Genomic DNA, 14,651 nt, shown 5'->3' on the forward strand with positions numbered 1-14,651 from the left:
CCCCCCTAAATATAGGGAGTGGGGGGGCCGGGTTGTGCCGTAGCGTAGAATACAACAAGGCGAATGTTTCTCCATTAGTAAACTTGTTAACAATGTGGTTACTATTTAGTCTGTTACTCGAGGAGCTGATTGTCTCCAATTTGAACTCCAGATTGACGAAATATTAGGACGAACGACACGATTTGTTGCGTGTTCACAATGTCCTTCCATGGGTTCATCGCCTGCGCGGTAATTTTGAACGGACACGTCAATGAACATGCGACTTAAGATTACATGTTAGCAGTATCTTATACCGGGGTCTAGTTATTTTGTGGTAATTTTTTTTTTATTTTTTTTTATATTCCAGTTATTTTGTGGTAATTTTTTTTTTTTATTTTTTACATTCCAGTTGTAATGATGCATTTTCACTCGGGTGGCTGAGGAACACGCATGTGCGATTTGAACATCACGGTGAAATTGGTATACATTTCAAAGATCGAAACCAAAAAAGCACATTTTAAAAGCCTCGTAGGCTAGTACTCGTAGGCTAGTGGGACAACGAGAGTTTTTGGCAGTGGATGAAATTGTTTCGAAAGTTTCACCTAAACCAAACCCATCAAATTTCACTAATAATGGCATTGATTGCAATAATATTGAAATGAGATAGTCTTTTCTAATACTTAAGCAAATTACGTTTGTTCTTTTTATACTTATGACTGGCCATCTATGTTTATTAATTGACATTTCCTTGCATGCGAACACCGGAAACGTATTTTATGGGCCTAATACACATACTGCCATGATCCGCGATTCGAACACTTCACGTACTGCTTTTAACGTGAATGAAAGTCGTTATTCCTGGCACAATAGTATATAGCGCCACCTTTCGTTTACTCATTAACTACGATCATGTAGTCGTCGCGCCACGCACGCGCGAGATATATGGGTCTCGTATAAACAAAGATTGCTTTGACTGTTGCGCAGATCAATGAGTACAAACTGAGACGTCACCGAGCTTTAATTGGGTATTTTTAGGTGATTGAAAAGTATGGAAGAAGTCGCCGGCGGATTAGTGCAAGTAGCGCCCAGGTCAAACCTCAGTCGGTGCTTGTGATTTCCATTGGAAGAGCGCATTGGATTGTGGGAAAATCAATGTTTATCAACACAAATGTCGCACATGCGCAGCCCGACGACCACCGCCCTTTAAACCGTGGTGGACCCAGTAAATTAACCAAACACTGAAAACAAGTGCGAGCGTCGTTGCGCAATGAATCCTGATATAAGGGACGAGTTACGATAACTTCATGGGCTGATTATAAATTCGCATCAGGTTCATGGATGATACCATAGTAAGTAACTGTGATGACGCTAGCCGATGACGTCACACGTGTCTGGTTAATTCATTCAAGATGTCTTCTTTCAGCTAGTTATATTAATTATTTTATTTTAATTACAACTAATTTCGACAGAATTCATATCGATCGTTTTTTGTAAGTAATAACAAATAACGCAAAAATACAACTGGTAACTGTGATTTTGATAAGGTCCATCATATTCATACAAGTATTTTTTCTGTGTAATGTTGTGCAGCTTGTGCTGCACGTATCGATACTATAAGGTTATTACGAAGATACCTCAAAGTATGCACGAATACAGTACAGCGACAGCGTACTGTCTGAGTGCATACTTTGAGGTATCTTCGTAATAACCTTATTATTATATATTTTTTCCTACCAAGGATACATCATGGGAATGCCGAAATCTAAAAAGTTTAGAACAGAATCAAAGAACTTCTTTGTATGGAGTCCGGTCAAACCCTGGTGGCAGCCATGTTTGTTTATAGTATTAGAGGACGCTTACGCGCGTAATCATTACATATTTGGAATTCGCATTTCCTAATATGGTAGGATGAAAATTCCCCTGTAAAATACCGCAAAATTACAGCACGCTGTAACTTGTGGCGTTACGGTGACAGATGTATAATAAAAACGGTTATGTATCCGACATGCATAACTTCTAATTGTTTACCGAGCCTTGATTTGTTTAATCTGCAAATATCTCTAAATGTGAACTATATTTATTTGTACACTGACAGTTGCTCATCACAATGACGGAAGTAATTTGGATTGCGCTGGTGATAGTTGTCATATTGTCAGAGCTCAGTTGCGTCGAGACGTGGCTCGGTCGTCGAAGGCGTTCGTGCTTTCCAACGAATTGCGTAGTTGATGGATGGAGTGCATGGGGAAGCTGTACACAAGACGGCAGTGACACTTGCATCGGATTTGCGTCACGCTACAGAACAAAGACGACTGTGGAATCTTGCGGCGGTACTTGTTATCACAGCTAATATGAAACAAAGGGCTGTCTTATAAATTGTATTAATGGTCAACTGAGTGGAATGGAGTGTATGTGTCAGAAAAAATACTATGGCGATTGTTGCGAAAATGATACGTATTAATAGATGTAAGCACTTAAAGCGCTATAATCATCCCTGCGGCGAGTTCTATATGGGTCTCCATATCGACTTATGAAATTCGAACGCGCTGCGTGACGACCGTAGCGCTTTAATACTAATTGCTCGTCTTAATTACTCAAGCTCTGGGCATTTTAAAGCAGAGGAGTCGTCACCTTCGCATGCGGCTGACTGCGGTAGCGTGACGTTCACAAAACAAGCGTCTGCCCATGAGCCTTTGCGTTTTTAGCATGTGGTATCGTCGCTTAGTTCTTATTTCTCGCACGTGCACAGGAGACGACCTCTCCACTTTGAAAAATGGGTGCTAATGCATAACTTTTTTTGTTTTTTGTTTGATACAGCATATTGATTAACAAATAGGAATAGTCTTAATATAACAGCACCTGTAGCGCACTCAACGGCATTCCTTCGGTAACAAAATGAAAGATCATTACGCGTAGACGGCGACTGTTATTGCACGTATCAGATCGGTGCACATGCTTCATTGAATGAACACCTAGCTATGTTAGACAAGAAGAACGTATCCCAGCCATTTGACGCGCTCGTATTATTCAATTAGTTTAGTCGTTGCACGCGTTTATTCTATGTTTCTCGCATACGTGTCTCTGAGGAAGATAAGTTTGCTCATTGCTAAATCATCAATTCTGTGTTGTTGTATTTCACGTTAGAGTTGACTACCATATCATTAAATCAGACCGTATACAATGTAAATGAGGCTGATGGATATGTCGATGTGACAGTGTATGCACTGGGAATCTCCACTGGTGTACCCATCGAAGTAGAAGTTACTACTATTCCACTAACAGCAACGGATCCTGAAGGTTACAATGGAACTGCCCTGACGATAATATTCTCCTCCGATGACTCGCAAGTCGTCAGTTTCAGCATATTTGATGATGATGTGATTGAACCCATGGAATCGTTTGAGGTCAATGTAACACTTGTTAGCGTTGGTGGTATGATACTTAATGGTACAGCAGTAGTTTATATTGATGACAATGAGGGTAAGACTATATTTAATTTTTGCTTACATGGGTCTTTTATTTTGTTTTACTTTAGATCAATATTATCCATAGAATGATAGTTCCCAGACAAAAGTTGTATTACAGCAAAGTGTATCGTCAATGAAAAATGAATGCAGTTTTTTGAATCGTGGCGACTGGTCACAAAGTCAAATTGGATTTAAGAAAACCCTGTCGTACTCGTAGTCACGGTCCATTGGCTGGAAGGGCCTACACTGTACATATACACCGACCTCCCGGACCAAGCACTTTTTAGAATCGTTGTGCCGAACAATTAACATTCATCATTTTACACAATATTGATGAGTTGCCGTATGATTGCACCGGGTAAATTTAATTTTTAAAAACTGTTGTTCAATTGATGTGACATGTGGGTTACAACATCTATTTGCACTTTACATTAAATATTAAAAAAACGTAAATGTAATTCGTCACGTGGTTAGTTGCAATTATATGAAGTGAATACGAACTAGAGTTCAATTGTTTTAGAGATGTGAAATATTCGGATGCACTAAACTATTAAATCACATAAAAAATAAATATTAATTTAATATCAAAGTAACGTGTATTGTATCGTACGACTGTGTCACAAGGCTTGTGTTCAGTTAATTAATAATGGTAGCCAAATGAGGACCATAAGACCTTGCCTTGTGTTGTGGGTTCTTTACCCATTATTGGGGTGACCAGGTTTGGAAATGTACACAAATTCGACACACACGCTTGCAATGACAACACGAAGATATATAAACTTTCAACTCAATATTTAATAACACAACTATAAATAAAGGGGGAAGAATACAAAGCGGGCATATACGGAACAACTGATATATACACACAGCTCCAAGCTCCAGTCACGAGTGACAAGTGACTGGAGTATGTGGAGCCAAAAGTAAGAAAAATATGTAAAATTTAACAAAACTATTTGGTGTTTCAACTAAGTGAACCGTTCATACCACAGTTGGCAAAAGTATGAAACCCAACAAAGCATTGAACAAAATAACACACGACTCTAAAATAATTCTAAAATAATCATTATGCATACCTCGAGGTATGTAAGGGTGCATAAATACGCCAGTTGCGAGTGGTGAGTTGCGAGTAGCAAAATGTCTCAGTTGCGAGCGCTCGAAAGTGGCAGTTGCGATTTGTACGTAGTTTCGAGTGCTGGCTACATCGGCATTGTGTGAAATAAAATTAAGTCCGATGTCCTAGTCACTTGTTTTCAAGTTACATGTATTGAAATGTATCGAAATTCTGAATGTGTCTGTGTGGGGCTACGTACACTAAACGTAGTCTGGCCGTTGTGTGAAATAATGTTTTCTTGTTGCGGGTGTTGAAATGTAATGGTAGTTGGGTGTTGAAGTTTGCGCTGTTATTAAAAGTAAAAAGACGACAGCGTCGACTGTATGCAGCGATAGGAGTTATGTTTATTAATTTAAAACGTAACGATAATAAAAACGTTCCATACATTGGAATATGTGATTCACCCGATACGCGGACATCACCGTAATTACCCCGGTGCACTGACCAAACATCAACGAAACACAAATGTTCGTCTTGTGTTAGTATGATTAGAGCCCGGCTTTTATTTGAAACCTAGTGTATGCATGGCGAAAAGCTATACCAAACGGAAATTTCTTCACCTTGTGTTCCATTGTGTCAACACAGGTGGCGCTATTCAGCACAGACCGTTTGCGGCGATCTGCGCGTCAATGCTTGTGTTCTTGAAAACAACGACTGCGAATAATTCGCAAAGTTGCAATATCCACATAGCCGTAATTTGTGTTTAAAGAATCAAATTCTCATCAAATACGTCGTCGTGGTGTTAATTCTTATAATAAATCTAATGGTCATATGTCATACAATTTTATTTTCAATGTATTTGGCTTTATTCAACCAGAGTATTCACTAAATGCACAGCAAATCCAGTATTTGTTCGAATTTTAGTCCTTTGAATATCGGATGTCTTTTTGTCTCATTTTCCTCGCAAATTGATTTCATATAATTACACAATCCACGTCACATGGTTTCAAATGCGTGTTACTTTCTAACACTTGATTTGAAATAAAAAAAAATCCTTCAGACTTACAATTTCCTTTCTGAGCACCAAATACTATCGGCAGCTCATCCCAGAAGTCTTCGATGTCTTTGAAAAAGATTATCGTCCCCATTTTACACCAATTATTTGTATATGGGCGACATTAGGTAAAAAACGAGAAATGATGACAGCCAGTAGTGGAGAGGGCATCGGCAAATATCCGTTAGTTTGGCGCTTGTGTCCTGAAAAACTGCATCATGATTCGCCCAGCTGGGCAAATCGGAAATACCGAAAATCCACCACACTACGAGGGAAGACAAATCCCAGCACGATATTCAGAATGAACGATCAGCTGTCCGATCGTACGAGAAATCTGTGTTGGTGGTCGACAGGCTCGTGGTCTTAAAAGGCCTCTGAGTACGGATAATTGGTTAAACAGTGACTCTGTCGTATGACTAGGCGCAGGGACCCAGTAAACCAAATCTTTTTCGTTGAGGCATGAATGCAGTAACTTCAAGTGTCATAGTTGCACCGGTGACTGCCCATAGTGACGGAATAACTGCCACCAAATATGTAAAACGGGGTGAGATATCAGTGCGTACTGAACCCTAAGAACCTCGTATTATTCGCTTGAGAGAACACCAAAGAGTCAAACGTGGTGTAATAAACTAGCCGTCCGTTGCAACTAACGAGGGTATGTGTCGTCCCGAAGATTAACTATTCGACTGTGGCGAGCCGTAAATTATAGTTCTTTCGTCGCGCCCACATTTTATTTTAATAAGTATAGAGACACGCCGATATCCACTTCCTCTAACGTATTATTTGGTCGGACCCCACAGTTTTTTGAAGAACGTGAGCCATTCAATCGTTTTATGTTCATTAAACATTCTCTTCTACATCGAGAAGCGCATAATGCCGAATGTGCATTATTGAAAGTGGGCGACTGGGAATGGTAGGAAAAAAAATCAGCACTGAGAACATATGTTGTACGTTTGTCATGACGATGGAACTGTGGTTCTCCAGTGGCCTATGTTGGGTGTTTTATTTTGGCAGATCACAAACATATCTATTGAATCGACACTTATAGTAAGTGATCGGTGACTGGTCTTTGTTACCGCTTTCACTATTTCAGTAATCTTAACCCAATTGATGCTTTCTTTATCCCTTTATCGGTATTTAAGCTCAACGCATACTAAAACACTGCTGAAGGCTGCCGCTATATTGATATAACAATACATACAGTTACCGGTGGCTTGACTCCAAAGCATAACCCTGCGGCACGAAGATTTATTTACGAATTGTTATCGGTTAACTACGTCGTTTCTGATCTAAATTCTCTCCCACGAACTAATGCGGAAACTATGTTGTTTATCAATTGCACATCCTATGAATAAGTTCAGGGTGGCTCACCATTGTTGTTGAAAACGGAAAGTTCAGAATATCGGCACTTTCATGAACAAAACCTCAAGTACCTCCCATTGTAATTGGAATAATGTTATCTCAAACATGGCTAAGAATTCTCAAAAGAATCTGAGTCTCATGAAGCTAAGTTAGAGATACGACTTATTTCGTATAATCGTACACAGTTGAATCTTTGTGAGTAGTGTAAACGTCCAATCGCCATTCATACGACATGTTTCGAATTATCCCACGGTGGCGTGGTTTGGAGATTTTGGTAAACTGATATAATATACACAAATGAATGCCTCCAGCTAAATACGGCCTTGTGTCCGAATATGCTTTGATCTAATAGATTGGCGATTATATGTAGCTGTCGTTAACATGATTACTACTGGCATTGATGCAATAAGCCTAAGACAAATTGGAGTGTACACGTACACAACATCTCAATCATCAAATTACTGATCAACTGTTCATTGTGTGTGTCATATGTCGTATACGTCGGATCTTAAAACAAGTAGTTTGTTTACACGCTATTTTGTGGGTTATAAATTTGTAAAAAAAAACACACACATATATTAAGTGTATATTGACACGGATGTATTGGATTATCTATAGAATAAAAAGCAAATATTCACGTAAACTGAGCAAAACTATTATAAAAATACTCTGCTCTGAATGCTTTTACGCTGTCTTACTCAATTGAATGGTTAATTGTCAAGGGCAGCGATATCACCGAATAGGCAGTCTGTAGAAATCAGTTTAAATCAATGAACGCTTTCACTTCTCGGGACAAAATAAAAAAAAGGTTGTGTGCGCTTTTTTAAACCATCTTTTTTAAAGTAGAATACTCCTGATTCCAACCCCCTACTCGTACGAGGGTTTACCGATTGTTTTCCAAGGTACATGGTGCACCACGTGAGTTTGACCATCATTCAAGCGATCGCAATACATTTTAATTATTCTGGGTTTATCAATAAAATGCAATTTATCAAGCAACTATACACTTTATTTCAACAAAAAACTTACAAATAAGAAATATAAAGAAAGACAGACGAGGAAAATATAAATAAAAACAAAACACGTCTCAAACTTGAATCACACAGAAATCTGTAAATCTGCCGGGTGTCTAAATAATAACCATAACTCCTGGTGTCTTAACGTATATTTTTTTCATGACGCATTCCACGTAAAGTGGCAGTTATGTATGAAGCTCATATGAGGGCGTAATTTAATGTAAACACTATCCATGGCCAGGTTTGTTCAGGTACATCCCTTGACGCGCGCTGTGTTGGGAAAAAAACTTTATTTGTAAATAGTATTTATATATTAGTACAACATGTTTTTCGCTACGACACGTATCACAGCCTGATGATAGTATTACATTTGTAGTAGAACAGGTCTTACGAAAGAAACGTAGTATACAGTGAAATTCGACTCACTTGGCAGAAAATTCTTACACTGTAGAGATACCAGAATCGACCCAAAGTAATACAAACTTGAAGTTAACACAGATAGACTACTCTATCACTAGCCAGCCGGGTAGCAAATATATTAAATATCTGGACGTTTGTTAACCACTAATAGCTGCAAACCGTTGGCAAGCTTATTGGTCTCAACTCTCAGGGTAAATAAACTTGTGACTACTACAGTAAGCATTAAAACATAATATGTATTTACCATTCGGTAGGCTATACGTCCATTCATCGTGGGAAACATCAAGGAATATCTACGTGATTCTCTATCAATATGACGACACGTTGGCGAATTAGTTTTACATCATTACTGAAATCGAGGCTATAGAAATACACGTCATTGTAATTTTTTTCTCGCACTTTCATTCAGAAAATGTTTCCATGCCGCTTTTTATAGAGATTGCAAGTTTTGTGAAAATGTTTGCAATCCGTTCGTTACACAATGGCCACCTATCGTATTGTTGCTATCAAAACACTTATCGTCCGGAGTGTGATTATATCACGACCAATTACGATTATTTTGGGCAAAACAAAAGCGCCTCTACGGCAGAAAGAACACTAATATCTCCCTCTATGTCAGAAGGTTATGATCGTGTTGCTGTCTCTCTCTTCGAACAACTCATCATTTCCCTTTCCTTTAATTGTTTGATATGTTGCTACGTTGTCGCTATCGAAGAAGGCGAAGGTTTATGGTTGTCCATGGTAGTAAACATTGTACGAGTATCCGACTGAACTTTGTTATCCTTTAAATTCAAAACCTGAAACAGTTACAACAGAAGCAATTACTAAGCATGACAAATATCACGTCATTACAACACATAATCTCCATTTAATGAAACTGTAGAATATGGCAATGGAAGCAAATATTCGCCTCGGCTCGTACCTCACTAAGAGTCGAGCGACCATTTTGAATTGACATGTTATTGATCACTCAGCAATCAAATAACTAAAACTTTGATTCCGACCTATTGTTCCAGAGTCGTATAACATGATCGATCAGTGCAAAGTTGTCAATAATTACTTTTACGATTACCTTTGGTATAAATACTAGACACTGTGTGACTGTAGTTCCCAAAATAACCAATGCTGATGTCATACCAAAAGATACATGTGGTTGATATTTTAGAATTAGTGACATTGGAGCGCCGATGCCACAGAGTATGACCACGTTGTACAGACTCATCCCTATATACTGAGAGTCGTTGAGGGCTGGTATTTTCACCTGTAGATAAAACAGAGTTTGGTCAACCTTATCTATCTATGCGCCCGATACTCCTGGAACGTTAATAGACCGGAAGGTGAATAATTAACATATGTTTAGTATGCAAATATGCAATGATTTGCATGATTAATCATTAACCGTACCTTGTTATTTTATGTATAATCATCAGACTAGATATTAACTATGAATGCATTAATATTTACGTATGGACCAAGAAATGATTTCGAATACTAGTATTTCGCTGTACGAGCATCCGTGTCACAACAATTATAGTTGTACGTCAATATAAAAAGGCTGGTATAAAACTTCTATTTGACAAAACTACAACCTTTAAAACTATGTTGTAATTATTTGTTTGGATGAAAAGGGACAATGTGATTTTTATTTCCAAGCTAGCATTTGTTATGTACCGTTGATGTTTCGAAAAGAAGGGAAGTATGCTAGCTATATGAATAGTTAACTTTATACACAATGCTAAGTGTTTGTGAAGTCATAAGGTAATATCTAGACTGGCAAAGTCGGGACTTCTTTTTTCTTTTACAAAAAAATATAATTAATTGCCAATTTAGCCTATTTAGCGTGATCGCGAAAACTAGCGTGACTACGAAAGAAATCACGACTGGACGCATCCGCGGGCGACCCCCTGCGTTGGAGTGAAAACCGGAGCGGAATCACTCCGGTGATTATGCTAATTAAAAGTTGTTGACTTGCATTGACAATGAATCAGAGTGCAGCTGTATAAGTCATATCTTATCTATATTAATGTACGTGACCTTTCACTTCTGAGGTCCTAGCGATTTTGAAAGATTAGTTATACCTCAGACTAGTAATACAATTACTAGTCTGAGGTTATACACATTGGACATTTAAATCGACTTGTTTCCAGTAAACATGGATGAAAGTATCGCCTTTGTACTTAGAAAGTTAAAGTATCCATCTCTGCGATCGAATCAAATCAACCTTTAAAAGGTCATGTTTACTTTCACACATCCACTCATGAATAATCAATAACACCATGAATAATTAATAGCAGTCAAATGCCCGCAGATGCGTCCAGTCGGGATTTCTATAGCGGTCAGGTTAATTTTCGCGATCACGCTGAAAGGACTAAAAGAACAATTAGTTATTTTTTTTTTTGTAAAACAAAAAAAAAGTCCCGACTTTGCCAGTCTAGGTAATAACGTGTAATGCTTCTGAGCGAAAGTCACTGAGTATTTATTCAAAAGGCAAACCCCCGCCCAGAGTACCCACCATATATTTACCTACCATAGGACACATCCCGACTGTTAATCAAAGATAGCGTACCACCATTGTTGAATTTTCCGTTTAGACTCCGAAAGGTTTTATTGCGCATGACTTGAAATGATTGCAGTAGCTGATAAAGCATAAGAAATGTCAAATAATCATGGTAGAAAATAAAATGTTGTTTATTCCGAATATTATTCGGACATATTTACCTTTCTGGTCTCCCACGCCAGGAAGGCGCCCAGCAGCAACATTATACCTTTGGTGGCAAATATCACCCCCATCCAATAACCCATGTACTGGGACGTGCATACGTCTAATTTGGGTTGTATCACTTCGTCTTCATCGTTGATTTGCTGTTATAAATATTACAGTAGAATTATTACTGATCACGTAATCATTATATATTTCAAATTTAGGGAAATACTGGATTGTCACCAATCCAAAACTACAACCTCACAAATACAATTTTACAAATTTATCATTTTAGGACTTAATTGATGGTACAATGTGATTTTTATAGATTCGCGATCTTGTAATACCACATGATTGACACATCGGCAGCTGTTACATTTACTTGAATTACATATGGATATTCCAGTGTTTTATGTATAGATACATTTGTTGAAAATGCATCTTGAGATAAAAGATGTGGTTTGATTTGTCATAAAATAAAAACGTTATTGTGACAGTAATCATAGTGGTATTCCTTTGTTGAAGTCGTAAAAACGCGCGCGCATATGAGCTTCGAATTAACAAGAGTATAAATAACTTCCGGGGTCATTTGAATCATTTGCGTTCTTTGTTTTCTATTAATCATACTCTATTGTCCTTACAAAGGTGTATTAGTAAAATATAGTAGATTGTATTAAAAATATAGTAGATTGTATTAAAAATATAGTAGATTGTATTAAAGATATAGTAGATTGTATTCGATCATTTTTTGGGTTACTCGTAAATTATTAATATGTGCTCTTTAGCCAAAAAATATCATTTGTTGTGCACGGACAGTGAGCTAATGTTAATGCTAAGTTAATTTCTTTAAAAAACAAAGCAATAGATACAAATAGTGCTTCATTCAGGTGTGTCTAGCCTAATAATTAGAAATGAACAAATAAAACAATGCGATATACGTGCTTTTTATGAGATCTAGTCCAATAGCAAGATTGAGAATTCGATCCCTGAAACTTGTGAAATGCACGTTTGTAATGTACGTTACGTATCCAGTAAAGAGCGCATTGTTATATCAAATTACGTTTTTAGAAAAATTAATTTGGAACAAATTTGGATTTATTTTTGTTACATATGTAAAGTTATTAAAACGCTGATAACATATAGATTATTATAAATACTTTTATTTACGATTTTTCTAACCGCAAATTGTATTTCCTTATTATGTTTGAGTGATTATATTCATTTGGAATTCAAAGTTCGTTGCTATTGTATTCGTCGGAATTTAGTTGATCATGTGTAAACAATTACCTCTTCTGGTAGTTCTATTGTAATTTTCACTACAGGATCCAAAATTTCCCATAGCACTATAATGATAGCATCTAGTAAAAGAAGTAGCAACACTGACCCGATGAGTTGAGCATCTCTGACAACCTGAAGAAAAACCGTTAATGACCAAGAATAATCACAAATACGTTAACATAAACGTTTGCCCATCTGTATTATAAATAGGCCAAGAATCTCACCACAAGTACGAACATACATTTACAGTAATATTGTGTAAATGTGATAATGTAATCATTGGGTAGGAGACAAATCTGGTCAAAATAAACGTACGTTGCCCATTCACGCTAGAATTACTATAATACTTAACAGTGAATAACTGTGTATTCTTCGCTGTTGCGAACCAGCCATATACTGTTCAAATATGCATAAATCGTACTTACTAATTTCTTTACTGTTCCCTTGGTAAATATTCTATACACTCTCCATGTCTTGGAAAACATTGCCCCGAAAGCAAGGGTGAAGCCCAATAACAGGAACACGGCGTTAAGCTAGATAGGCGAAAGCAGATGTAAATTTTGAACCACGTAAGTTGTCTTTCAGGTTGTATTGCGTTGGTAAAAATACGGTTCAAAATGTATTCTTAAACGCCAATTAATGTTGTTGCTTATAACGTAGATATAAACAAAATCTTTGCGTATAGTGTGCATCAAAAATCCTTGAAGTTTTCCAGTTTGATTACGCACAAGGTTTGCAGGATGTGGTACAACCATACATGCGGTCTCAAAATACGTTTTTTAGTTGCGATTTTATTCCCAAATAAACATATTGCATAAAATAATTTGGCCACCTTATGTACCAAATGTTACGCAAGTTTTGTTCGATGACGCATTCCCATATTTATGCCAAGTCCCGGAGAGGTGAAATAGTTTCTATAGTTTGAACACTGAGAGGGGTGGTCGCCGCGCAGCTATGAGTCGCTATGAGTCCCAAATCGAACAGGACGCGGCGCGACGACCTCCATTCATACATTAAAATTCCCCTTAGATTTTTGTAAAATACATTTAAATATTTTAACAGAACAGCACGTATAACACATTTATGAGATGAGTGTCTATCGCTTTGTGCTAATGCAGTGAAGTGAAATGAATGAATAATGTATTAAATCTACCTTACTGAATAGTGTTGTGGTTGTACTTATATTATTAATCGCTATGCACAATACATATATGCATAGTACAATTATTCTATCTAGGAAAATATACTGAACTGAGTTTTTCAAATTATTTTTATGAAATTACTCATTAAGAATAACTATAGAATACATTAACATTGCCTTACAATTCATATTAATGTTATCACATAGATGATATTCTAGGAGAGACTTTAAAATGTCTGATTGATATGTGGACTCAAAGGTAAGTTTCGGAACAAATGAATATTAGATAAAATAATCTATATTGATAGAATTACAGTATTTATATTCTGTTGATACTGTGAATTCATTTCGCAGCTTTTTAAATTGTAAACCGAACATCGGGATTCGCAATTTGAGAGAGCATATTCAAGAAGATTATCTCACCTGTAAATAGTGCACTCCATCAATGAATATTTTATTTACAGGGACGGCAAGTGGTAACATTTCAACTGATTTACAAGACGATTCATGATCATGATTCAGGGGTATTTGTATGATATTTCACTAGACTAATCGTTTTATTATCACGAATTAATAATTTATGAGCAATGAAAAACAAAACATAGTAAATAAAAAGTAAACACTAAAATATATTCAGATACTTTCGAAGACTGACTTTAAACATAATTCGAATTTTATTGCAAAAATAATGTGCCAAAAACATTTGTGTTGTTGTTGAAGTACCTAAAGTCGTCAACGTTCAATCTGTATTAATCATGTCACTGACGCTGACAATTACATATCGTATTCCAGCTACATATTATGCTAGTAATTATTAATTGCGATGCAAAACTGGTCAACGAACTAATATCATTTTCTGACATTGAGACCCCTTATGACATCGTACCATAGTTTGCGACGTTTGCATAAATAGTAATGGACGATTAGATATTACTACCATCGGAACTAGGCGTTAGTAAAGGGTCGAGAGTTTGGCGCCATATACATGATATGTGTGTGATGTGAAAGAATCTATTCTCAAATGCACACTCCCACTCCTTAGTTTCATATTATACCTTATTTATATGTATCTTTTTCAGTTTAAACGGATTCGGAACTTATATGATCCTTATCTGATATCAATTATCATAATACATAGACGTAAGAAACATCTCCTGGTCTGTCCTAAATATCACACAACCAGCA

At 36.9% G+C, this 14,651-nt stretch overlaps 1 protein-coding gene across 1 annotated transcript; it reads right to left on the minus strand.

The window, feature by feature from the left end:
* Positions 1 to 9,041: 9,041 nt before the first annotated feature.
* Positions 9,042 to 12,810, minus strand: LOC146729000 (gamma-aminobutyric acid type B receptor subunit 2-like). Its single transcript, XM_085495744.1, has 5 exons — positions 12,751 to 12,810; positions 12,335 to 12,457; positions 11,065 to 11,208; positions 9,419 to 9,607; positions 9,042 to 9,143 (listed from the first exon to the last, which is right to left on the minus strand). The coding sequence occupies exons 1-5, from the start codon at positions 12,808 to 12,810 to the stop codon at positions 9,042 to 9,044; spliced, it is 618 nt and encodes a 205-aa protein (XP_085351870.1).
* Between the last annotated feature and the right edge of the window lie 1,841 nt (positions 12,811 to 14,651).

This window comes from Saccoglossus kowalevskii, chromosome 22 (genome assembly GCF_978046115.1).
Source record: "Saccoglossus kowalevskii chromosome 22, keSacKowa6.1, whole genome shotgun sequence".
Lineage (NCBI taxonomy): Eukaryota > Metazoa > Hemichordata > Enteropneusta > Harrimaniidae > Saccoglossus > Saccoglossus kowalevskii.

Bases quoted from the DNA above. Each gene is read 5' to 3' on its own strand.
- LOC146729000 (XM_085495744.1), bottom strand. From the start codon at position 12,810: ATGTTTTCCAAGACATGGAGAGTGTATAGAATATTTACCAAGGGAACA. The intron at 11,209-12,334 runs GTAATTGTTTAC...TATTTATAACAG, and splicing joins CAATAGAACTACCAGAAGAG to CAAATCAACGATGAAGACGA. The intron at 9,144-9,418 runs GTAATCGTAAAA...TAACTGTTTCAG, and splicing joins GTCTAGTATTTATACCAAAG to GTTTTGAATTTAAAGGATAA.